Raw genomic sequence first — 27,469 nt, forward strand, 5'->3', positions numbered from 1 at the left:
CTCAAAACTCTATGAAAAAAATGAAGCAACTATCATTATCAGCATTTTATAAACAGAAAAATATGGCACAGATAAGTTAAGTCTAATGTGGTACCACTGATTAAGTTGAGGCTCCTGGACTTGGATCTGGGTCTTCAGACTTCAAGTTCTTTCCCCATAAAAACATATTCATGGCTCTTGTGAGGAAGGTATTGGATTTAGATGGATAATCACAAATCACAGAATTAGAGTATAATGTCAAGAAGGATCATAAATGGGGTAAAAATAAATGAAAAGAAAAAACCCCAATGACAACTCTTTTGTGAATATGAACACAGAGCACATGGAAACTTGTTAGAAAGTTATAATGAGAACACTACAGAGAAACATTCCCTGGAATAGATGAGCCCAGGACTGAGTGCCTCTCTCAGCTTTCATCTAGGCAGAGCCAACTCAAACAGGAGACAGAGTGTTAACTCTCCCTCTCATCTATACCTCAGACGGTACATAATGAGTACCCTTCTCTGCCTAGAAAAAAATTAAAGAGGGGCGGTTCCACGATGGCTGAATAGGAACAGCTCGAGTCTATAGCTCCCAATGTGAGCAACGCAGAACACGGGTGATTTCTGCATTTCTAATTGAGGTACCGGGTTCATCTCACTGGAGCTTGTTAGACAGTGGGTACAGGACAGTGGGTGTAGCCCACCGAGCATGAGCCAAAGCAGGGCAAGGCATCGCCTCACCCAGGAAGCACAAGGGGTCAGGGAATTCCCTTTCCTACCCAAGGGAAGTTGTGACAGATGGTACCTGGAAATCGGGTAACTCCCACCCTAAAACTGCACTTTTCCAATGGTCTTAGCAAACGGCACAGCAGGAGATTATATCCGGCATCTGGCTCAGAGAGTCCCATGCCCTTGGAGCCTCGTTCTTTGCTAACACAGCAGTCTGAGATCGAACTTCAAGGCAGCAGCGAGGCCGGGGGACTGCCATTGTTGAGGCTTCAGTAGGTAAACAAAGTGGCCAGGAAGCTCGAACTGGGTCAAGCCCACTGCAGCTCAAGGAAGCCTGCCTGCCTTTGTAGACTCCACCTCGGGGGTCAGGGCATAGCCAAACAAAACGCAGCAGAAACCTGCAGACTTAAATATCTCTGACAGCTTTGAAGAGAGTAGTGGTTCTCCCTGCACAGAGTTTGAGATCTGAGAATGGACAGACTTCCTCCTCAAGTTGGTCCCTGACCTCCGAGTAGCCTAACTTGGAGGCACCCCCCAGTAGGGGCAGACTGACACCTCACATGGCCAGGTACCTTTCTGAGATGAAGCTTCCAGAGGAATGATCAAGCAGCAACATTTGCTGTTCAGCAATATTCGCTGTTCTGCAGCCTCCACTGCTAATACCCAGGCAAACAGGGTCTGGAATAGACCTCCAGCAAACTCAAACAGACCTGTAGCTGAGGGTCCTGACTGTTAGAAGGAAAACTAACAAACAGAAAGGACATCCACACTGAAACCCCATCTATACATCCCCATCATCAAAGACCAAAGGTAGATAAACCTACAAAGATGGAGGAAAAACAGAGCAGAAAAGCTGAAAATTCTAAAAATCAGAGCACCTCTCCCCCTCCAAAGGAATGCAGCTCCTCGCCAGCAATGGAATAAAGCTGGACAGAGACTGGCTTTGATGAGTTGAGAGAAGAAGGCTTCAGATGATCCAACTTCTCCGAGCTAAAGGAGGAAGTTCAAGCTCATCACAAAGCGGCTAAAAACCTTGAAAAAAAGATTAGACGAATGGCTAACTAGAATAACCAGTGTAGAGAAGTCCTTAACTGACCTGATGGAGCTGAAAACCATGGCAAGAGAACTACGTGACAAATGCACAAGCTTCAGTAACCAATTCGATCAACTGGAAGAAAGGGTATCAGTGACTGAAGATCAAATGAATGAAATGAAGCAAGAAGAGAAGTTCAGAGAAAAAAGAGTAAAAAGAAATGAACAAAGTCTCCAACAAATATGGGATGATGTGAAAAGACCAAATCTATGTCTGATTGGTGTACCTGAAACTGACAGGGAGAATGGAACCAAGCTGGAAACACTCTGCAGGATATTATCCAGGATAACTTCTCCAACCTAGCAAGGCAGGTCAACATTCAAATTCAGAAAATACAGAGAATGCCACAAAGATACTGCTCAAGAAGAGCAACTCCAAGACACATAATTGTCAGATTCACCAAGTTGAAATGAAGGAAAAAATGTTAAGGGCAGCAAGAGAGAAAGGTCAGGTTACCCACAAAGGGAAGCCCATCAGACTAACAGCGGATCTCTCAGCAGAAACTCTACAAGCCAGAAGAGAGTGGCAGCCAATATTCAACATTCTTAAAGAAAAGAATTTTCAACCCAGAATTTCATATCCAGCCAAACTAAGCTTCATAAGTGAAGGAGAAATAAAATCCTTTACAGACAAGCAAATGCTTAGAGATTTTGTCACCACCAGGCCTGCCCTACAAGAGCTCCTGAAGGAAGCACTAAACATGGAAAAGAACAACCAGTACCAGCCACTGCAAAAACATGCCAAACTGTAAGGACCATCAATGATAGGAAGAAATTGCATCAACTAACGAGTAAAATCACCAGCTAACATAATGACAGAATCAAATTCACACATAACAATATTAACGTTAAATGTAAATGGGCTAAATGCTCCAATTAAAAGACACAGACTGGCAAACTGGATAAAGAGTCAAGACCCATCAGTGTGCTGTATTCAAGAGACCCATCTCACGTGCAGAGACACAGATAGGCTCAAAATAAAGGGATGAAGGAAGATCTACCAAGGAAATGGAAAACAAAAAGGCAGGGGTTGCAATCCTAGTCTCTGATAAAATAGACTTTAAACCAACAAAGATCAAAAGAGACAAAGAAGGCCACTACATAAGGGTAAAGGGATCAATTCAACAAGAAGAGCTAAATATCCTAAATATATATGCACCCAATACAGGAGCACCCAGATGCATAAAACAAGTCCTTAGAGACCTACAAAGTGACTGATTCCCACACAATAAATAATGGGAGACTTTAACACCCCACTGTCAACATTAGACAGATCAACAAGACAGAAAGTTAACAAGGATATCCAGGAATTGAACTCAGCTCTGCATCAAGTAGACCGAATAGACATCTACAGAACTCTCCACCCCAAATCAACAGAATATACATTCTTCTCAGCACCACATCGCACTTAGTCCAAAATTGACCACATAGTTGGAAGTAAAACACTCCTCAGCAAATGTAAAAGAACAGAAATCACAACAAACTGTCTCTCAGACCACAGCGCAATCAAACTAGAACTCAGGATTAAGAAAGTCACTCAACACTGCTCAACTACATGAAAACTGAACAACGTGCTCCTGAGTGACTACTGGGTAAATAACGAAATGAAGGCAGAAATAAAGATGTTCTTTGAAACCAATAAGAACAAAGATACAACGTACCAGAATCTCTGGGACACATTTAAAGCAGTGTGTAGAGGGAAATTTATAGCACTAAATGTCCACAAGAAAAAGCAGGAAAGATCGAAACTCAACACCCTAATGTCACAATTAAAAAAAATAAAGAAGCAAGAGCAAACACATTCAAAAGCTAGCAGAAGGCAAGAAATAACTAAGATCAGAGCAGAACTGAAGGAGATAGACACATAAAATACCCTTCAAAAAAATCAGTGAATCCAGGAGCTGTTTTTTTGAAAAGATCAACAAAATTGATAGACCACCAGCAAGAATAATAAAGAAGAAAAGAGAGAAGAATCAAATAGATGCAATAAAAATGATAAAGGGGATATCACCACGGATCCCACAGAAATACAAACTACCATCAGAATACTATAAACACCTCTACGTAAATAAACTAGAAAATCTAGAAGAAATTGATACATTCTTGGACACATCCACCCTCCCAAGACTAAACCAGGAAGAAGTTGAATCCCTGAATAGACCAATAACAGGCTCTGAAATTGAGGCAATAATTTAATAGCCTACCAACCAAAAAAAGTCCAGGACCAGACGGATGCACAGCCGAACTCTACCAGAAGTACAAGGAGGAGATGGTACCATTCCTTCCGAAACTATTCCAATCAACAGAAAAAGAGGGAATCCTCCCTAACTAATTTTATGAGGCCAGCATCATCCTGATACCAAAACCTGGCAGAGACACAACAAAAAAAGAGAATTTTAGACCAATATTCCTGATGAACATGGATGCCAAAATCCTCAATAAAATACTGGCAAATCGAAAGCACACCAAAAAGCTTATCCACCATGATCAAGTGGGCTTCATCCCTGGGATGCAAGGCTGGTTCAACATATGCAAATCAATAAATGTAATCCAGCATATAAACAGAACCAAAGACAAAAACCACATGATTATCTCAATAGATGCAGAAAAGGCCTTTGACAAAATTCAACAGCCCTTCATGATAAAAACTCTCAATAAACTAGGTACTGATGGAACGTATCTCAAAATAATAAGAGCTATTTATGACAAACCCACAGCCAGTATCATACTGAATGGGCAAAAATTGGAAGCATTCCTTTTGAAAACTGGCACAAGACATGGATGCCCTCTCTCACCACTCCTATTCAACATAGCGTTGGAAGTTCTGGCCAGGGCAATCAGGCAGGAGAAAGAAATAAAGGGTATTCAATTAGGAAAACAGGAAGTGAAATTGTCCCTGTTTGCAGATGACATGATTGTATATTTAGAAAACCCCATCATCTCAGCCCAAAATCTCCTTAAGCTGATAAGCAACTTCAGCAAAGTCTCAGGATACAAAATCAACGTGCAAAAATCACATGCATTCTTATATACCAATAACAGACAAACAGAGAGCCAAATCATGAATGAACTTCCATTCACAATTGCGTCACAGAGAATAAAATACCTAGGAATCCAACTTACAAGGGATGTGAAGGACCTCTTCAAGAAGAATTACAAATCACTGCTCAACGAAATAAAAGGACATAAACAAATGGAAGAACATTCCATGCTCATGGGTAGGAAGATTCAGTATCGTGAAAATGGCCATACCACCCGAATTAATTTATAGATTCAATGCCATCCCCATCAAGCTACCAATGACTTTCTTCACAGAATTGGAAAAAACTACTTTAAAGTTCATATGGAACCAAAAAAGACCCCACATTGCCAAGTCAATCCTAAGGCAAAAGAACAAAGCTGGAGGCATCTTGCTATCTGACTTCAAACTATACTACAAGGCTACAGTAACCAAAACAGCATGGTACTGGTGCAAAAACAGTGATATAGACCAATGGAACAGAACAGAGCCCTTAGAAATAATACCATATATCTACAACCATCTGATCTTTGACAAACCTGACACAAACAAGAAATTGGGAAAGGATTCCCTATTTAATAAATGGTGCTAGGAAAACTGGCTAGCCATATGGAGAAAGCTTAAACTGGATCCCTTCCTTACACCTTATACAAAAATTAATTCAAGATGGACTGAAGACTGAAATGTTAGACCTAAAACCATAAAAACCCTAGAAGAAAACCTAGGCAGTACCATTCAAGACATAGGCATGGGCAAGTACTTCATGTCTAAAACTCCAAAAGCAATGGCAACAAAAGCCAAAATTGACAAATGGGATCTACTAAAGAACTTCTGCACAGCAAAAGAAACTACCATCAGAGTGAACAGGCAACCTACAGAATGGGAGAAAATTTTTGCAATCTACTCCTCTGACAAAGGGCTAATATCCAGAATCTACAAAGAACTCAAACAAATTTACAAGAAAAAAACAACCTCTTCAGAAAGTGGGCAAAGCATATGAACAGACACTTCTCAAAAGAAGACATTTATGCAGCCAACAGACACATGAAAAAATGCTCAGTATCACTGGCCATGAGAAAAACACAAATTAAAACCACAATGAGATACCATCTCACACTAGTTAGAATGGCAATCATTAAAAAGTCAGGAAACAATAGGTGCTGGAGAGGATGTGGAGACATAGGAACACTTTTATACTGTTCATGGGAGTGTCAACTAGTTCAACCATTGTGGAAGACAGTGTGGAGATTCCTCAAGGATCTAGAACTAGAAATACCATTTGACCCAGCCATCCCATTACTGAGTATACACCCAAAGGAGTATAAATCATGCTGCTGTAAAGACACCTGCACACGTATGTTTACTGCAGCACTACTCACAATAGCAAAGACTTGGAACCAACCCAAATGTCCATCAATGATAGACTGGATTAAGAAAATGTGGCACATATACACCATGGAATACTATGCAGCCATAAAAAACGATGAGTTCATGTCCTTTGTAGGACATGGATGCAGCTGGAAACCATCATTCTGAGCAAACTATCACAAGGACAGAAAACCAAACACCACATGTTCTCACTTATAGGTGGGAAGTGAACAATGAGACCACTTGGACAAAGGAAGGGGAACATCACACACCAGTGTCTGTCGTGGGGTAGGGGGAGGGGGGAGGGATAACATTAGGAGATATACCTAATGTAAATGACGAGTTAAGGGTGCAGCACACCAACATGGCACATGTATACATATGTAACAAACCTGCATGTTGTGCACATATACCCTAGAACTTGAAGTGTAATTAAAAAAAGAAAAAAATTAAAGCGACTTTTCCATCTTTTATGCTAACAACACTCTCTCAATACAGCAGGATGACTTAAAAGGTTCTTTCATTTCGCTAGCTTTGTGCTGTAAGCTCAACAGCCTGATATAAAAACAGTCTCCACCCAAATTGAGATACTCCATTGTAGGCTATGAATGGTTTTGTGTCTTCTTACCAAACCTGAGAGATTACAGAGAGCGCTCAGACTCAGCATAAAAAAGGATTGCATTTGATGAGGACATCAGAAAATGTTCTGGATACCACATTCTAGGTCAACAAGTTACAACATAACTACGATGGAGAAAGCTAAAGAGGAGATGAGAGATAAAAACAAATATTAAATCACATATGTAGGACTTTTGATCTCTGTCTCTTTTCCCTTTCACTCAGAAGGTAAAACAGAGAATAATAGATATTGCTCTTAAAGGGGGGTTATTTTAAGACCCAGTCAGAGATAACTTTTCTGACGAGTTTTGATACCTGGGTGCTTTTAATGGCCCAAGAGTAGTTTACAACTTACGAAAAATACAAAAATATCACAATTAAATACTTCATTATGCTATGAATTTGGCAGAGCTGTGAATTAAATTTTACTGAGCATGTGTGCATTGAGCCATTTTTGTAATTATATTAAGAAAAGCCTTAGATGCTTTTCTTAATATAGATGAACAGTACAATAAGCCTCTTCTATATTTGTGAACTACTGAGCCACTGTTCTATGTTTTTTGATGGGGGTCTATCAAACTACACAGAAGAGACAGCAATATTTAGTTAATTGGAAAAATTTAATTATTTGGATAACTCATTCAAGGCAAACATTACTTCTTGAATCAGATTTTATAGTTGCCAAAAGAAAATTGACAGAATTTTTAGTCTCATAAAAATATCTAGCATTGGCACATTCTATATATTAATATAAACTAGAGTGAGTATGATTAAGCAATCTGCAAATAGTGATAAAATCAGAAGAATCTGAAATGTGCCAGAAATTGAGAAATTTGTCAAACATGGACCTCAAGAAATAGCTTTCAATTATAACACTAAGAACACTACAAGAACCATAGCAAATTTTATATACCTAGTAACAATGAAAATGATTTTATTCAATAGCATAAAAATCTGTAACACAATTCAGCGAATGAAGGTCATCTTCCAATCTCTAATTTGTGTACAGAATTATCTTTCAAGGAGCTGACAATCTTTGATGAGCACAGTATTAAAAAATGAGAAGATTACATTGAACTATTCCATTATGTATGTACTGTAGCAGATTCCCATCATGTTGACATTGAACAGACCTCACCGAACATTTTATAACTATGATGATAAACTCTATAAATGCCTATACAAACGCTGAAACCATATGTTAGTATGAAGTGTAATGATGCTTTTCTTCCCAGAAGTCTGCTGGTGGTTTCTAAGAAGTTAGATTATGTTCCTGAGTCTGTTATGAAGATAGCTTAGCTCTACGACTATTCTACTACATGATCTTAACAAAAGTTAGTTTACTTCTCTGGACCTTCTCTGTAAAATGAGGAGATCAGCCTTAGGGATCCCTGAGGTCCTTTTCAGCTTCAATCTCTTAAAGAGGTTCATGGCCTCCTGTCACAACCAATTCAGGTCCCATTAACAAGCAAGCCCTGGTTGTTCTTAGGTGGGCAAAGCAAATCGCCCCTCACTCTTATTCTGATAGAACAAGAAGATTTCAGCTTTCACCCTATGCATTTGTTGTTAATGACAATAAACCAGATCAAGCTGATTCAAGGCAAAATCTTAGGATCTGAATCAATATCTTTGTGTATTTGTATCCTACTCTTTAGTTTAACAGGTGAAACTGGAAGAGAGTGAAATGGATAATTATATATGACCTGGGTAGTGTTTAACCTTTTCTATATGCTAATATATCATAAGTCCATTTTAATGTCAGAATTCAGCTTAAAACGTGGACATTTTTTTCTGCTTACATAAAATCAAAATCAACACTTGCTACAGAGAAAAACCTAAGGCAATACAAATTAACTTCTATTTCTCCCTAAGTAAACGAAAAACAAGCTTTGATCCTTCCCTCATCACTAAGAGGTTGTAGATGTGAGAGGAGAAGAGGATTTGAGTACTGGTTAAAATACTCAAAATGGGGAAAACAGTACTTTTCTTTAGGGCTGCTATAACATTAGCGATAATGTAACAGGTAAAAAGTGTTCCATGGGTCATAGTAATGATTATTATTTATCATCATAATTAGGCACTGCCATCGTAAAAGGGTCAAGGCATAGGATTTATGGTCACAGACAATGGCTCCATTGGGTACCATGGCAGGAAATAATGGATAGTGTTCTAAAGGAAACAACATCAAGACTCTTGTGAATCAAACTAGTATGGCATAATTGTGCAGTAACATCCAGCTGTGGGCCTTGAGTGGAACAGAATGAAGAGTGGTGGAAGAAATTTCCAATTCAGAGAGAGAAGCAGCCACCCAGTTCATTGCTGAAAAGTGGTCATCAGATAACCCTTTTCTCTCCTTCCCAAATATTCTAGTTGAAGGCTACCCTTTATGGGGAGAAATTAAGCAGGCATTTGCCCTCTCTATTATTCATTTGTAGTCAAAGTGAAGGCTATCCTTTATGGGAAGAAATTAAGCAAGTACTTGCTCTCTCCAAGTGATTATCCATTTGTAGTAAAAGTGCTCTAAAATGCAATTTATCAAATAGATTCAAGGGGTGTATGTGCAGATTTGCTACATGGATATATTGTACAACTATGAGGTTTGGGCTCTAGTGGGCCCGTCACCAGAACAGTCAACGTGGTACCAAACGGGTAGTCTTCAACCCTCAGCCCCCTCTCACTCTCCCTCCTTTCGAAGGCCCCAATGTCTATCATGTCTCTCTGTATGTTCATGTTTACCCACTGCTTGCTCTCCCTTATAGGTGAGAGTATGTGGTATTTGCTTTCTGTTTCTGGGTTATTTCACTTAGTATAATGGCCTCCAACCCCACTCCTGTTGCTGAAAAGACATGATTTCATAATTTTTATGGCTGTTTAGTATCCCATGATGTGTATGTATCTTTTTTATCCAATCATCCATTGAATGCACTTAGTTTCATTTTATTTACAACAGCCCCCCAAAATACCTAAGAATATTTAATTAAGGAGGTGAGAGATCTCTACAAGGAGAACTACAAAACACTGATGAAAAAAATCACAGTTGACACAAATGGAAAAAATATCCCACGTTCAAGGATTAGAAGACTCAATATTGTTAAAAAGACCATACTGTCCAAAGCAATATACAGATTTGATGCAATTCCTAAAATGTAATTTTCATCAAGGCACTCATATATTTAAAATAATCTGGTGACTCACTATTGCCCACAGAATAAAACTTGTAGTATGGCTGACCCAGACTCAGAGCCCTACTGTCTTTTTTATCTGCCTATACTTTCAGATCCACTAACACATGGTACTCTCCTCCCTTCATGATTTGTTCCAGCTACTCCCACTGCCTGTGATGTCCCTGTCTCCATCTTCACTTAACTTGTCCTTCAAGGTTATCACTTAGACATCCCACCACCTTTTCCAGAAGGCTTTAATACTAGGAGATGTCTCTCCTATGGTGTCCCACCAAATTCCATGCTTTCTTATCTAAATATATCACACTATATTGCAGTTGCTTGTCTACTTGTTTTTCTTACTGTCCTATAAACATCTTAGTTATTTGCCTTTGTAACCCCAATGCCTGATACAAGAGCTAAAATATAGCAGGTGCTAAAAAAAAATCTGTTGAATGGAGAAATGGGTGAATGAGTAAGAGATCGAAGTTGATGCCACAGAAAGGAGGTAAAGGAAAATCCCTTCCAGTTACAAGATACCTTTCCCTAGTCTTCCCAAATGGGAATGAGTGAAAGAGATAATGGTGTATTTCTTCCCATTCTTTTTGGTTGTTTAGTGTTAGAGATGTTATGCTGGATGAACCATGGAGTATAATTCAATGTTGCAAAGCAGTCTTACCTTTAAAAATTTAACAACAAAAAAACACATTTCAGGTTCTTTTTTATGGGTGACCAAACAGAAATGTGTGATTATCTCTGACACTCACTACGAAAGCCCCCTTTACCCATATGAATAGGATCTAGGCAGGCAGATCCACACCTTAAGTGTTCCAGAACACTTAAGCCTCATAAATGCTATCTTGAAAAAAGTAGGCTCTAGATACAGTTGATGTTCATTATTTGTGGATTCCGTATTTAAGAACTTGCCTACTTTCTAAAATTTATTTGTAACCCAACAATAAGTATGGAGTGTTCTCAGTCATTTATGGGCATGTATATCCCAAGCAGGGTTTTTTTTTTTTTTTAAAAATTTCAATAGTTTTGGGAGTACAGGTGGTGTTTGGTTACATGGATAAGTTCTTTAATGGTGATTTCCAAGATTTTGGTGCATCTGTCACCTGAGTAGTGTACAGTGTACCCAATATGAAGTCTTTTATCACTCACCCCACTCCCATCCTTCCCTAAAGTCCACTGTATCATTCTTATGCCTTTGCATCCTCATAGCTTACCACTTACTTAGAAGTGAGAACACATGATATTTGGTTTTCCATTCCTAAGTTACTTCACTTAGAATAATGGCCTCCAGCTCCATCCCAGATGCTGCAAAGGCCATTAATTCATTCTGTTTTATGTCAGAGTAGTAGACCATGGTGCATTTATACCACATCTTCTTTCTCTACTTGTTGGCTGATGTGCAGTTAGCCATTATTTTTGCAGTTTCCATTCGTACTGCTACAGACATGCATGTGCATGTGTCTTTTTCCTATAATGACTTATTTTCCCTGGATAGCAATCCAGGGATTGCTGGACCAAATGGTAGTTCTACTTCTAGTTCTTTAAGGAATCTCCATACTGTTTTCCATAGTGATTGTACTAGTTTATAGTCCCAACCAGCAGTGTAAAAGTGCTCCCTCTCACCACATCCATGCCAACGTCTTTTTTTTTTTTTTTAATTTTTAAATTATGGACTTTTTTTTTTTTTTTGCAGTAGTGAGGTGGTTCAATTGTGGTTTTAATTTGCATTTCCCCAAAGCAGGGAAAATTTTGAGTCACCTGATGCACATATTCTCAGCTGAGGTTGAACGAGGTGACACTTTGCCTTCTTGCTTCAGCTCTTTTATTGTTTTTAAAAAAAAAAGTGTCCTTTTTGTGGTCTGTTTAGTGCCACATTTTTCATATTTTTGTGCCTTTTGTTCATGATTTTGCTGTTTAAAATGGCCCCTAAGCATAGTGTTGAGTGCTGTCTAGTGTTCCTAAGTGCAAGAAGGCTGTGATGTGCCTTACAGACAAAATACATGTGTCACACAAGCTTCATTCAGGCATCAGTTATAGTACTTTTGTCTGGCTGGTCATGAGTTAAGAATTCATAAATCAACAATATATATTAAACAAAGGATCTTTCAACAGAAAAACATAAAACAAGGCCATGCTCTGATCAGTGGACAAGAATGTTGTGATAAGAAGCTTGCGGGAACCTAACCTTGTATTTCCCCTAGGAGCAATAGTTCAGTATTTGCTAATTCAGTGTTCACGACTTTATAAAACATAACTACCATGAATGATGAGAATAAACTGTATATTATTATAAAAATCTGCACAGAGGTAAAGACATCACCAGGGCCACCTTCCTGCCTTGCTGAACCAATCTCCATAAGAAGACAACTTATCATGGCTTAGACAGAAAAACGCTTAGGTTTGAATCTCAGATCTCCCACTTACTAGCCACGTGACCTTCAAGACATTAAACCCTTAGAGTCTTATTTTCTTAGATGTAAAATGGGTAAAATACCATTTAAAATCCAGACTATCTCATCAGATCACGCACAGAATCACATACATATTGTACATGCAAGAATGTTTTATACTTTTAAATTCTATGTAAATATAAAGTACATTATTTCTTTATAATTCTAAACATAAAATTAGGTTGTTTGCAGGAAAATGTATGTAGCACTATAAAGATCTCATGGTTAAAAACTAATGGACTTTCTATATTCCAGACTTCACTGTGAAAAAAAAAAAAAGCCAAGTATGCAGAGACAAAATGAAGCTGATGTTAAATTATGGAGTTACAAAAGACAAATACAAATGGATTAATTTACTGAACAAATCTGAGAATAAGTGAATAATTATGATTATGATACCCCTTTCTGTGATCTTCTCCTGTGACTCCCCTGACTTAGTCCAGCTACATTCACTAAGTACTAGACTAGCCAAAGATATTGTTGGCTGAATTCTAAGTGACCTCTAGGCAAACCCAAATGTATCTAAAACTGGAACAGAGAGGAAAGCTGCGAAGTTAGCCTCTACCTCCATCCTTCCCTCATCTGTTTGACATACCATGGAGAGAGCTCTTATGACCCAAACTTCAGCCTCCTGGGAATTCTGCCTACAGGCCTGATGACAGGTAGAGTCCCTCATCCCAGTATGCCTCTAAATGCACTTTCAGAAAAACTTTTTGGTTTTGGGCAACAAAAAGTTACTAAGAGTTTAAGAGAATTCCACATTTTTTTTCCTTCATTGGCTGAACAATAGTTAATGAGTAAAGCTGGGAAAGACTACTGTGAGAGCCTTTCCTATGCCCTGTATTTCTAACTTGTAGATGAGCATCCACAGGATCGCCAAAAAGCATCAGATGAAAACAGTAAGGCTTATGGGCCAACCACCTCTACTGCCAGATCAAGTTACATTAAAGCTTCAAACATAATCAGGAATGCCAATCAATATTTAGCTTTATCTAATCAGGATCTTCCCTTCTGAGGAAGTAAAAGAAAACCATGATACTGTTAGGCCAAATAGAGATCTATGTGCATTGCCTTCTGCTTCACAATCTTCTTCAGAGCTTTGTAAATAGTTTGAAAAGATATTTAAATGCATAAAACATATCTGTTGTTTTAATAATGAAATGGCAGGTGGGGTGGGGCCAAGAAAAAAAACACAACTAGGGACTTTGAGCTTGTTAATTTACGTTCTCTACTGATATAGGACAGGCCCACCTAAAAAGAGTGACATGTGTCCCATTGTTAACAAAGGTTTTAATTCTTACGCCCTGTACTAGGTATGCTCATAACGAATAGTGACTTTTTACCTTACTTAGGCCATCCCCACATTCTGCAAGTGATGCTGGAGAACAACTGTTCTATAATATCCTTAGAGTCAGAACTGAACTAAGATTCGGACTTTCCCCAAGAGCAATCTTCTCCATCCTTTTCAGTCAGCTGAACAAGGGAAAAACCTCTGGATGGAAAGGAAAAGCCCCTGTGATCAGAAACCCGTTTTCTAAAACTAACATTCCACATGTCATCATCATTTGTGGGGGCGATGTAAAAAATAATCCTTGGAAGTCTTGTCTCTAAACCTCCATTCTCACTGTATATTATTCTTCCCTTGTCATACCACACCTACACGAGGCATCACAACAGCCACCTAACTTGGTTCTGCTGTGTCCTCTCCTTGCTACTCAATGCAGAGGACGAGCAGCTGGTTAGACATGCAGAGTCTCAGGTCCCATCCCAGACCTTTTCAGTCAAAAACTGCACTTGAAGAAGACCCTCGATGATTTATGCATACATTAAATTTGGGAAGCACTGTTCCCAGCCATCCACACTATTGGCCAAACCACTCCCTTTTTTAGTAAATCAATACTGCTCAGCCTGGCTAGGAAGGCCCCAAAAAGACACTTCAAAGTCCTCAGCATTACTTTCCACTCCTGTTACTATGCACTCTCCATGAAAAGCAGACTGCCTTCTGGAGAACACAGGTAGAGCACCTGGCACAGTGCTAAGTAGCATCTAGCATCCACTCAGTAAATGTGTATTTCCTTTCCTTATGTCTATTCACCATGCCCTATCTCTTTCAGTCCATCCCTTTCCTATAAGGATATCTCTTCCTCCTAGGCTCTATTTTGAATTCTCTAGTGAAGCGGTTACAAGCCTAGGTTCTAACGTCAAAGTTTTAGCTCTAAAACTTATTTACTCTGTGAATTAGGAAGACTAATTTTACTTTACCAGACCTCTTTCCACTTTTGTAAACTGAAGATGTTTATAACAGTGCCTTTCTCTTGGGGTTGCTGTGAAAGCACTCAAATGGTATTAGCTATCACTAGTATTCAAGCACAGATCAACATCTCTTCACTGACCGCTTTAGTTGCTTTAGTCTTGGATACTTTCCTCTCATTTAAACAGCTACAGCACTGACAGGTGAAGCATATAACTTAGCACCCAATTATAATATTCCTAAAGGGGCCTTTAAGTTTTTTGTTTTGTTGGTTCTGTCATCTAACGTGAATCTTAATAATAAAAAGGGTTAGGATTACTGTTGTTTTTAGATTATGAAAGTAATTCATGGCCATTCGAGAAATATAGAAAGTAGAGAAAAATATAAAAAAGAAACTGAAAATCAGGCATAATCTCACCAGAGACAACTGTTAACATTTAAGAGTATTTCCTTCCAATGAGTAGATCTTAAGTTTCAGGAGGGCAAGGAGCAAGCCTTAACCTTGTTGGAATTTTCCTTGACTTCTCTCCATCCAATAATGCCCCCTTCATACCTACACCAGCACCTCATCTAGCACAATGCTGACCACTTACCAGCTGACAAATACATACCTGTTCCTTAGATGAATGAAGTGGCATGCCCCTATACTTATATGTGGACTATCTATAGAAAAAGGGACGCTGTCAGAGTCAGTGACATAATTTGGTTGGTTCTTCACTCAGTTCTAACTGCTGTAAGAGTGCTCATATCTGTATTCTATGTGACTACTGTTTGTGTTTGGTAGCCAAAGTGCATTTCTGGTGGTCTCATTTTCCTTTTCAACATACTCTGATTTCACATACCTACAGGAATGGTCATCCCATGAATTTTATCAGCCCAGCCTGCGTAATATCGAAGGGTTTTGATGACACCCTGCAAATCCACATAAAAAGCTTGCAGGAATGGTTTGCCACCATTTAGGGATTCCATGGTCTGTTGGAAAAGAAATGGAGAGATATTAAGTCCCCAGAACTTTCCAGTGATACACTAATTTCTAGAGCAGAAGAAAAAAGGAAGAGACAGAATACAAATGAATATGGAGATGCATACCTGGTCAAATAAATCTTTTTATTTATTCTCAAATAAAAAAATTTCTAGTACTGTCAGTTTGGTTTAGTTCCTAGTACAAATCACAATGAGTGTGTATGTGCATGTTCCTGTGGCCTGTGTGCTTCCAGTAACCACTATCCAAATATATTAACACAATATTTATTTAATGATAAAAGAAATGTTCTGCTTGTCAAAACAGCTTCCGTTATATTAATGATCAGAGCTCATTGGGGATTTTTTGGCGTCTATACCAGTAATATGAATCCATAAAGAGGAGCAGAAACATGGGCTCTTTATGCAACTGATGAGAATAGAAAGTGTTCTCCACAGCTGCCAAGACCCCTGCTGAGAAATGGAATATCCACAGTGCACAGCAAGTTTATTTATTACTACCAAATAAACAAGAACTCCTCTAGGGAAGCCCAGATGTTAACAACTTAAAGGCTGGTTTTTTGTAAACATTTACGTTAACAACCATTACCTATTAAGAGTGAAATATCTGCTCCATTTAATAAAAATAGCAATATTGAACTGCTTTACATTATAAACATTATTATTTTAACGACATGTTCCTGAACTGGCTAAGTCTGTAACAAAAACAATGAAAAATGAATACGCTGAAATGAGAAGAGTATTTTGACTTGAGAAATATTAAAGGTGTTACAAGTTCAACAAATGAAATAAACAAAAACATGTTTGTAATTTTCTTTATTCCCTACAAGTATATTTCGTAGGACATACTGGTGTGAAAATTATTTCATCTCTGACAAAGCTAAAATTAAAATATTATCCAATCAATGAGATGAAAATACTATGACTTCCCGTACAATTTATGTACTTAGTATGTGTATAAAATGAAACTTATTTAAAAATATCATGTTACTTATCACTGTATATTGGCTCACCCTTAAAAAATAGAATCAAACTATTTCCTAGTACTTTTTAGAACATGTATATGTTTACAAGATCAGCATTACATTCTCTGTACAGCTAGCACAGCACCAAAATCTACACAGTATAGAGTGAATAATGTCAATAACCAGAATTTGGGTTGCCTAAATGGTCCCTGTGAGCGGCTGACAACAGTCACATCCACTGAGAATTGCCAGCTCTAGGTCTATTTTCAACTGTGTTTACTTTGGATGCAGTATTAACTTCAGTTTTCCAGTCAGGAGCTCCCCTTTCTTCCACAGGCTACCTTTTACTAAAACTCACTTTTCTCATAGCTTGAGAGTGTTTAAAAGCAGGAATCTCATTTAGGTGTGGTAGGAAAAAAGACTTGATCAGTGGGACACAGAGAAGAAAAAGAAAGGCATTTGAGTTTTATTATATGAAAATGTAACTGCAGAAATTAATCATCTTCTAGTATGGTGTTAATCCAATACTATAGATACCATATATCTTTAGCTCAAATAAACAGTCATTTATTGGCCACCTATGTGCCCTCATTTGCCATTTATGTGCTAAGAACCATGCTAGGATTACCAAAAAAAAAGGTAAAATACAAGTTCAATTCTCAAGAAAATGATAATCCAGTGAAGAGACAAGTATAAAAACAGCATTCTCTAATGTGTCCCAAAACACTTGGTTTTGCATGATATTGGTATGTTAGCCAGAAAAATGGTGATGAGGCTCAAATAAGCTTGAGAAGCATTTAGTAGGCTTTTCCTGAGCCTTTAATATGCCCAGTGTCTTGCGAATCTGCAAAGAGTTTCTTCATCATGAAACACCTTTTTCACAGTATGTATAAACACCTCATTGGAACAGTATTCCCTAGAGTGCCAGATTAGAAAATGTTTTTATATACAAATAAATGGTATATATAGCTAGAATCCCAAACCATTTCCATAAAGGAATCATTTTGTTCCTATACTATCAACAGATTCCTGAGGGGGATGGTAGAAGGGAAGAACTATGGTAGGAGGGACACTGACAAAGGGAAAAAAATGCTTTCTTCCCTGAAAGCAAGCCCAATAATGACCTATTTTCCCAAGTAGGGGGAAGGATATAGTACTAATGGCTTGAATGCCCTGACTGAACAAGGAAACCCTAAATACTCATTGATCCTAGGTGGAGATCCCAAGTATATAGTGCATACATTCCTAAATGGTTCCAGTTTCCAAAGTTTATATTCTCTAAGAAATTGAATTTTATTTTAAAAACAGCAACAACAACAAAACCCATTAGGGCAGGAGAAGTTCCTTATGTGAGGAAAATCACTGTTTTAGTGAAAGTAAGTTGCTGCCTCCTGCTGTCTCTCCTTTCTATTGGCTCACAGAATGACAGGGCAAACGGAGCAAAAGTGTATGGGAGGTCCGTACCATCCCCTCTGCTTCTGAAGGATTCTCTTTAGTCAAGAGAGGTTAACTCTGGGGAGGTAAACACTTGTTCTATTTCATTCTCAAAAGAATCATTTGATACTGGTTTTCTCCAAGCAGCATGGTGACTCTCTTGTTGCTTGACTGTTTTTAATTTGTCATGGGAAGGGGGAGTTGTAGAAAGGAAGGTCCTTATCAGTCATGGAAAGCTCTAGTTTTCTCTTCAAAATTAAGATATTCAGCTGATCCTCCACTTCTCCATCTGATCCCCAAATCCAAACATGTCTAATTTTTCATATGTATTACGTATTCCTTTGCTTTTTCCCCAGGTCTGCTTCAAAGCATCCTTTTAGGAGTTCGAGACCAGCCCGACCAACATAGTGAAACCCCGTCTCTACTAAAAATACAAAAATTAGCCGGGCGTGGTGGCACACGCTTGTAATCCCAGCTACTCAGGAGGCTGAGGCAGGAGAATTGCTTGAACCTGGGAGGCAGAGGTTGCAGTGAGCTGCAATCGTGCCACTGCACTCCAGCCTGGGCAACAGAGCTAGACTCCATCTCTAAATAAATAAAATAAAATAAAATAAAAATAAAACCAAGGAACGTAAATTTCAGCAGAATGGTAAATGTAGGGTAAAGACTTAACGTTTTCTTAGGTTACTTACTGCAAGAACTGCCCTGTCCCGTTCCACCAAGTCTGCAAGCTTATCCAACAGACGTCCTCTTTCTGAAGCATCCATCCTTCTCCACACTGAACCAAGAGAGAAAGCCAGGCGGGCTGCCTGCACTGCTTTGTCTATATCTGCCTGTTAGAGAGGAAGAGGCACAACTGAAGAAAAACACTCCAAATAAAGGAAGAACTATCTGCTGTCATGAAAAAAGTGAAGCATGAGCATGTAGTTGTGTATTGAGAGCATATGTTTACTGCTCTGCTGTTTGAAGGCAGTTATTTCATAGGGAATCTTTTTCTGAAAAAGACATACCTTGTCTGCTTCTTGAACTTCGCACACCTGTTCTCCTGTGGCTGGATTATAGACAGGGAACACTCTCCCACTCTCTGAGTTCTGCCACTCGTTGTTTATAAAGATCTAAGGGAGTAGATAACAGAATGGGATCTGTGACACAGGTGATAAGCAGCCAGTCAATGGCCAAGTGTTATGGAACTACTATGGTAATAACACTTGTTATATAATAAAAGTATAGAATTTGAAGTGTTGTAGGAGACCCTTCTAGACTCAACCCCAATTTAGGAATTTCCTCTATTTTTTTGCTTTACTATCATCCGAAGGCTAACTACAGTTCTTACCTTTCGTGAACCTGTCAACTAACGAAAGATACAAATAAGGATAGAGTGTTTCACATACATACAATCATACACTGATGTTAAGGCAACATTATTGATAGCCCAAGCTCTGGCCAGGATCCAGGAGGGTTAAACAGTAGATCAAACTTACAGTCATCAAGCCTTAGATTCTACTTTCTCTGCCAGAGACCTAAGTGACTTCTCAAGGAAACTTGAATGGTGCTGCAATAAACATTCACCTAATTTATAGTCAGTTCCTGAAAAATGACTCTAACCAAACTAACTAGTGAGTTAAGTAAGTTATATGTGTAAATCCAAGTTAGGTTTATTTCCCTTTGCTGAATAGGCTATATTGCAGAGCCACAAAAGATGGGGATGGGGAGTTGGCAGGTGGGGTATAACTTTCAAATGATCACCCCAGGATTTCTTAAAAGGCTTGATCTCCCTATATATGAAATTGAGATTATATTAAAATGGCAAAGAGACCAAAAATTTGAGAAATTATTCAAGTCAATTTCTCTTAAGATTTGTAATAAATGAATTAAATGACAAGGGAAAAGATAAGGCAAGAAAAATTTTAAATTGTTATTGACAAACCTAAACTAGTATTTTTAGACCATGTAATCTTAGAGGACATACAAAGATGTTTTACTCTACAAAATTTACAGCACCACAGTGAAATTTCTGAACTTATGAACCAGTCAGTCATCCAATTTAGGACAAACACAATAATAAACTGATTGATTTATTGCCTGCCATTTAAAAAATAATCAAGAGATGAGGCTTAATAAATATAAATCTACACTTGGTAAATATCAAATTCTAGAAAATGTCCCAAAGTTTTCTTTTTCATTTTTCCTTGGTTTGATAAAAACAATGAGCCCATGTAGAAGGAGGCACTGATTAAACTAGAACTCTCTTTTCCCAAAGGATTTTTAAGATAAAGGAAAAGACCTTAAATTTGTAGAGCACTTAATACAGCTGTACTGATACAAACAAAATGACCTTGTAATTGTACATTTTACAGTTTATAATATACAGTTCATAAACATGTGTAACATAATTTACCCAATAAATACTCACATAACTTTTAGTCACAGGAAAGACAAAGACGGCTAAGAGAGTTCTAGCCCTCCAGAGTCTGACAGTCTCTAGTAGTTTATTTAGTACTTACAATAACCCTGTGAAGCAGGGTTTTATTATCTCTATTAAACATGAGAAAATTGAGAGGCAGGGAGCTTGAGTCCAAAGAAGCAGGTTCTTCTTGTGGCTGACTCAAAGGCTACTACTGTTCTTTCCAATATACGTAATTTCCAGGATTAGCCCAAAGAAACAGAACTAGTTAATGTTCAAGCCTGAGCTAGTTAGAATTCTGGAATTATTGGTCTGGTTCTCTTTTCATTCACTCTATTTAATAAACTTGCTCACAGCTGATAGCTCATTACATTTGCATGCTCCTTTGAACACAGTATAATGTTCAGGTAACAAAAGCAGAAAATTAAAAGTTAGTTTCATTAAGGATCCACTTCTGGAGTATTACTGGGTTTAGGGAAAAAGTGGTCTTACCAATGTCCCTATCCTTTTATTCACCATGTGAATGAATCAAACTTTTTAACCTTTGCAATATCACCAGAGTCCACTGATCCTAGTTCTTTGTTTGTTTGAGTTTGTTGTTGTTGTTGTTGTTGTTGTTTTTTGAAGATGGAGACTTGCTCTGTCACCCAGGCTAGAGTGCAGTGGCGCGCAATCTCGGCTCACTGCAACCGCCGCCGCCTGGATTCAGGTGATTCTGCTGCCTCAGCTTCCCCAGTAGCAGGGATTACAGGCACCTGCCACTATGCCCAGCTAATTTTTGTATTTTTAGGAGAGATGGCATTTCACCTTGTTGGCTAGGCTGGTCATGAACTCCTGACCTCAAATGATCCGCCTGCCTTGGCCTCCCAAAGTGCTGGGATTATAGGCGTGAGCCACCACACCCAGCCCTAAGTTCAGTTTTTAAGTTTCTCTGTGCAGCAGTTTTAATTATTTGTAAAGACTGGTATTTCATGATTTTTGTTTCTCACAGGTTTTCCAAAAATCAAAAGGAAAAAATACTTAGTAAGTTAAACTCATTTTCTTAATCACTTAGTCTATCGATCATTTTATAAACCTAAGATGCATTATAGGATCTAAGATACATTATGAGATTTTAGTGATCTTATATTTCCTGTATTTTAAAACATTTTGCTATTTCATCATGCTAGGAATTACTTCATCATCATTCATCAATTATGTTTAACTATGCTAAACAACTAAAATAATAAGGAAACAAAAGAAATTACAAAATTGCCTAGAAATGAATGTCACCACTCTATCATCCTTCAGTTTTCTAATTGTGTTGTCTAATACATCATCTTTCAAAAAGTTATAAAAGAAGTCTAGAGATGCCATCTTTGCCATATTCTTTTCAGCTTCCATTGAACACAGTTAAGAATTCAGAATTCTTAATTTTCTGCCCAAAATGGAATAAAGAATAAAATTAAGAGAAAGATATTTCACAATAATTAGATGAGTGAGAAAATGAAAGCAGAGACAGAGCACTTGAGATTATAATGATGAGGTAAAACTGACCATAGAAGCAAAATCTTGGGCTATGAGTCTTTCAGATCAATTCTGTCAGACTTGAGAATCAGAGTAAACAATATATTTACAAAGACAAAAAGGAAACATGATATTCTAACCCACTAATTATTTAATGGGAAGGACTTCATCATTAATATTTTGCAACAAGAACCTGGACCATCCTGCTTTGGTAAAAGGACATATGACAATTATTTTATAATATTTGTTGGTAAAAATTTACTTTATATTCATAAACGGACAAATGCTGAAGGTAGGTATATATGTAAAGGTGACTAGAAAAACACATTATATAGAAATTTTAAAAGTTCATTGGGTTGATCAATCTGATTGACATTTATAAAAGTAAAAATGAAAATATTTTTATAATTGTGAAACAAAAACATGACCACCTTTTCTACAAAATCATGAACCCTCAAATTTTTCCATAGCATTACACTGTGATAATAACACATATGCAAGAAGAACCCGAGGTAATGATGAGCTATAACCTTCTAGAGATCTGTTTAAAATCTGGAGCCAGTATTTACGAGATGATTATGTTCCAGGTTCATATATGACAGCTCATGAGCAGTTATTTGCATTCAAAGGCATTGCCAATTTCAAGTTATGTTACCTCCAAAATCAGGAAAACATGAAATAAAAATTTGGTTTGCTATGTTTAAATTCTTATTTTGCTGTTTTTTTACTATCTCTTTATTCTTACTCCTGTAAATTGTTCATAAAATAAAAATAAAATGAATACATTGAAACCAGATGGTAAATGTGATGGCTATTTTTCCTGGTGTGCCAAAATTAAAATTTTAATTTTACTACATCATTGCTTTTGCAGACCTAGTCTTATAAAATGACACTTAAAAAATCATACGGACAACTTTGTTGGTACATTGAATAACAAATATCTCCATGGTCAATACTTGAACGTTTGCAGCTCTCTGGGCAATTTCAAAAGTTATGAATCCTGTTCCTTAGCATTATTCCCTGACCAGGGCTCCTTGGAGAAATGATTTATTTCAGAACTGTAGCAGGAAAAGTACAAGATGAGCCTGAAACATTGTGGTGCCTGAAATCAAGTAAATACTTAAAAATCGATACGAACATAATAAAAAGATACAGAAGTCAACATGAAGAGGCTACCAATGGACAATACTGGAATAATTGAAACAAAAAATAAATAATGCTGGTAATAGATTATTACCCATAGAATGAAAAAGACATCCAAAAGTTCATAATGATATACATTTTTTAATGAATAAATAAGTAAATGTGGGATAAGGAGGAGCTCTTCTTCACAGTAGAATTCCAACTACTAGATGTAAAGAAATGATGGGGTTAGATGATTATTATTTGTAAAATACCATAGTAATAACTGCTTCAGGTAAAAATCATCACTAGATAGTAAAATTAGTGGGCAAATATACAATGAAAAATGTATGATGGATGTTCATGTAGATTCAAAGTATCTCCCCTCAAGATACTTATTAATTACAAAGAAAAAAATAGTAACTTTATGTTGGAGAAACTTGGCAGACACCACCTTAATCAAATGATTAAAGCTGACATCACCAGCAATGGGACAAATTGATACCATGTGCAGCTAATATAATATGCTGATAAAGACACAGGATCAGTTCTGTGGTAGTCTCACTCAAAAGGCATAATCTACATTCAATCACGAGGATACAACACAGGCAAATCCAAACTAAAGTATATCCTACAAAATCATTGTCCCATGTTTTATTAAAGTGCCAAGGTCATGAGAGACTAGTAAAACTAAACTGTTTCAAAAAAGGTCACTAATAAGACATAAAAATTAAATGCATCATGTAACCATGGATTCCCTGCTGAGCCAGGAAAAAAATACATATTATTGGGACAACTGGTGAAATCTGAATAAGATTTTTAGGTTAGATGATAATATTATATCAACGTTAATTTCCTGATTTTTATCATTTTTATAATTGTAAGATCATTTGGGGAATCTGCATGAAGTGTATACAGAAATTTTTTGCACTATTTTTGAACTTTATTTTTGTAAATCTGAAATTATTTCAAAATGGAAAGTTAAAAAAAAAAAGTTTAAACGTCAGTGTCATCTTTTGGTGCCTACCTTTCATATTTTAAATGCCCCAAACAAATTTGTTAAATGAGGATTCATTATCTTCACAAAAGTTTCTTTAAATGTGACTTTGTAGAAAATAAAGTAAGCCATTCAAGCTGCCTTAACATGGCCCAATTATGCCAAATCAGTTTAACTCAAAGCCACGTTAATATCAGTATAAGAAACCAGAAAATTTTGCTTTGTAGTTTACTGAATTTCAGAATTAGTATCAGGAAAAATGTGGGCTTTACTATAGAGGTCTTTGAAAGTAGAAAATATATCTGACCCTAAGTTACTTGACTGTTGCTCAGTTTCTTCATTTGGAAACTATACAAATACTGACTTATCAAAATCATGTACTTCTGTGATACTGTAACTGAAGGTAAAAGGAATAGATGGTCCATAAAAGAAGGCACCTATCTACTCCAGGTTTCTCAGAGATTGGAGGGATTAGTTCATATACCTAACTTTCTTTCCATTGTCATTGTGAAGAACTGTCCACTGACATATTATAGGTTGTTGGTATTAAAAAGACAGAATGGTGGGCACTTAGTTAACATTAATTAGAATGGAAAGTCTGCTGAGAGAGGACATAAATCACTTTCTTTCCTCTTATTATTTTTTAAATATTATTTAAGTTCTGAGATACATGTGCAGGACATGCAGGTTTGTTACACAGGTAAACATGTGCCATGGTGGTTCGCTGCACCTTCATCACATCACCTAGGTTTAAGCCCCACATGCATTAGCTCTTTTATGCTGATGCTCTCCCTCCGCCTTCCCACTCCGACAGGCCCCACCATGTGTTATTCCCTTCCTTTAATCCATGTGCTCTCCTTGTGCAGCTCCCACTTATAAGTGAGAACACGTGGTGTTTGGTTTTCTGTTCCTGTGTTAGTTTGCTGAGGATAATGGCTTCCAGTTCCATCCATGTACCTGCAAAGGATATGATCTCATTCCTTTGTATGGCTGCCTAGTATTCCATGGTGTATATGTACCACATTTTCTTTATCCAGTCTATCATTGATGGGTATTTGGGTTGATTCCACATCTTTGCAATTGTGAACAGTGCTGCAATGAACATGTGTGTGCATGTATCTTTATAATAGAATGATTCATATCCCTTTGGGTGTATACCCAGTAATGGCATTGCCAGGTCAAACGGTATCGACATGAATCACTTTCTGACATCTTTCCTGATATGGTCAGAATATAGTACCTCCCACACCAAGAACAAATCTGAAACACACTGAAGAATGAGGAGAATATTTGAGGAACAAAATTTTGTTATGTTATATTTAATAGATGCAGTAAAAATACATGTAATATAAATGCAAGTTAAGATCTACCATATTAAAATATACCATGAACACATCATTCAAGCACTGGACCATTATTAATATTACTGAAGCTACTTGTGTGTTTCTTCCTAATCCCATCCTCCAGCTTGACCCACCCTGCTGCTAAAGGTAACCACTAACCTATATTTTTAATTTATTTATTCTTAGATATTTTCTTTCTTTTTCTTGCCCAAATGCAGTATTTATTTGGGGCACGTTTCTGTATGTGTCTATTGTATCAATTTTGTGAAATGCATTAAGGTCATCTTGATTGTTATTAACATTTTATGTTTGTACTGTGATCACTGAGAAAGCCATGCTGAAATTTCCCACCTTGGTGGTGGATTTATCAACATACTCCTTAACTCCAAATTTCTACCTTTATAATTTTCAGGGTATTTTATTAGTGAATATAAGTTTGTAACCATTAGATCTCTCTGGTAAACCATTTATCAATATGAAGTGATGCTCTTTATTACTAATAAAGCTTTGTATTTTAGAGCCTATTTTGTTTAATATTAGTACAGCTACCTAAGCCTTTGTCCAGTATTTCTCATTTATCTTTTCCTTTTTGCTCTCAACTACGTCTTTATTATTTTGATGTGTCTCTGTGATACATGGTTAGATTTTATTTAATACAAAAATGTGTATTTTAACTAGCAAGTTTAATACATTTGTATTAACTTTTTGAGTAGGGGAGGGTTCACTAGAAGCATTTTATATGCCTGACTCCTCCACTTAGGAAAACCAAAACAGTATATAGACAGTCACATTTCAAATATATTATCTAAGAGAACAATGGAATTCAACAAAGAAGGGACAGGAAGCACCAAAAACAGGGAAAGAGGTTGCCTCTTGCATCCTCCCTGACTGGGATCAGCTGAGAGCCAGGAGTGATTTCCCAAAGTAGGAAATGGATGTGAGACTTCCAGCAGCCAACATCCCCACCATGGAATTGTGTAATCCTGGCCACTTGAAAAGCCCTCAACCCTCCCAGACCCTGAAACTAACACAGGGAGCTACCAGGAGCCCATGAGATGGAACTGCTCCTAAGAGAGAACTCAACACTGGGCCCCACATCCTTTCTGAGACCTAAGCAGCTACAGCAAGGCATTATTTCCAAACCTAGCCTTTGACAAACTGCTTGCTGTCCTGGGACCCAGCAGTGCCAGGACTGAGGCATTAAGGAAACTCAGGCTATTACTGCTGGGACAGTGGGGCAGGCTGGGAGTGCTCCTGAAGCCAACGCTAAGAAGTCAGTGAGACATGAGCTGAAGCACCCAGTGCTGGTAGGCATATGTTGCTGAGATCTAAGATGGAGACACAAGTTGCTGCTGGATTTGGTGATGAGCTGGGCAGGGGTTGCTGCAGCTGATGCAGGATGAAGAGTTAGGTGCAGGCTACCACCACGAGGGCAGGGCATCAAGCCTCACTAAAACTGGGGCATGAAAGAGACACACATTCCCCACCTGCCAGTCCAGGCTGTGGCCACTGATGATGGCCACATCCTCTCCAGTGGCAGGGCCTCAATGCAGCTGCTATTGCCCCTCACTCAAGCACTCTGCCTAGGGCCTAACAATTGCCCTACCCCTGCCCATCACAGCTGGTGCCTCCTCTCACCACTGTGGAGGCTGAACAAAAGCCTACCCAGCCTCGCTTTGTTCTCCATTCCTGAGACAGAGCACATAGATCGAAGTCCTGGAGATTGTCCAATCCAATCTACCACCTTGGGTACCTGAACATTCCTCACAGGGTACTGAGGTTGGGCCTAACTTACTAGCCACTACCACATAAGCTGAAATCTACCTACAAGTGCTACCTCAGGCCTGGAGACTTGCCTGTCCAGCCCATCACAGCCACTCACAGTATCCATGCACACTACTCAGGATGCAGAGGATCATCCTACCACTGCTACTGCTCTTGCCACGCCACACAAGCTGCCTAGGAGCCCGAGAACATCCAACCACGTGGTCCACTGCTGCCACTACCTCCAGGTGAGAAAGCTACCGGGAAGC

General features: G+C 38.0%; 1 protein-coding gene and 1 long non-coding RNA gene across 4 annotated transcripts in view; one reads left to right on the plus strand and one right to left on the minus strand.

Moving 5' to 3' along the window:
- The window catches only part of ALDH1A2 (aldehyde dehydrogenase 1 family member A2), a 116,421-nt gene that overhangs the window by 47,264 nt on the left and 41,688 nt on the right, over positions 1 to 27,469 (minus strand). For all 3 annotated transcript variants that reach the window (XM_077939483.1, XM_077939482.1, XM_015142335.3), the window contains exons 2-4: positions 19,075 to 19,179; positions 18,757 to 18,897; positions 15,527 to 15,656 (exon numbers count right to left, since the gene is read on the minus strand). In XM_077939483.1, coding sequence (XP_077795609.1) covers positions 15,527 to 15,656; positions 18,757 to 18,897; positions 19,075 to 19,179 — 376 coding nt within the window. The remainder of the gene's footprint in view (positions 1 to 15,526; positions 15,657 to 18,756; positions 18,898 to 19,074; positions 19,180 to 27,469) is intronic.
- Positions 8,604 to 14,970, plus strand: LOC144329881 (uncharacterized). Its single transcript, XR_013395612.1, has 2 exons — positions 8,604 to 14,493; positions 14,606 to 14,970. It is a non-coding gene; the product is annotated as an uncharacterized LOC144329881 (long non-coding RNA).

Source organism: Macaca mulatta, chromosome 7 (assembly GCF_049350105.2).
Source record: "Macaca mulatta isolate MMU2019108-1 chromosome 7, T2T-MMU8v2.0, whole genome shotgun sequence".
Lineage (NCBI taxonomy): Eukaryota > Metazoa > Chordata > Mammalia > Primates > Cercopithecidae > Macaca > Macaca mulatta.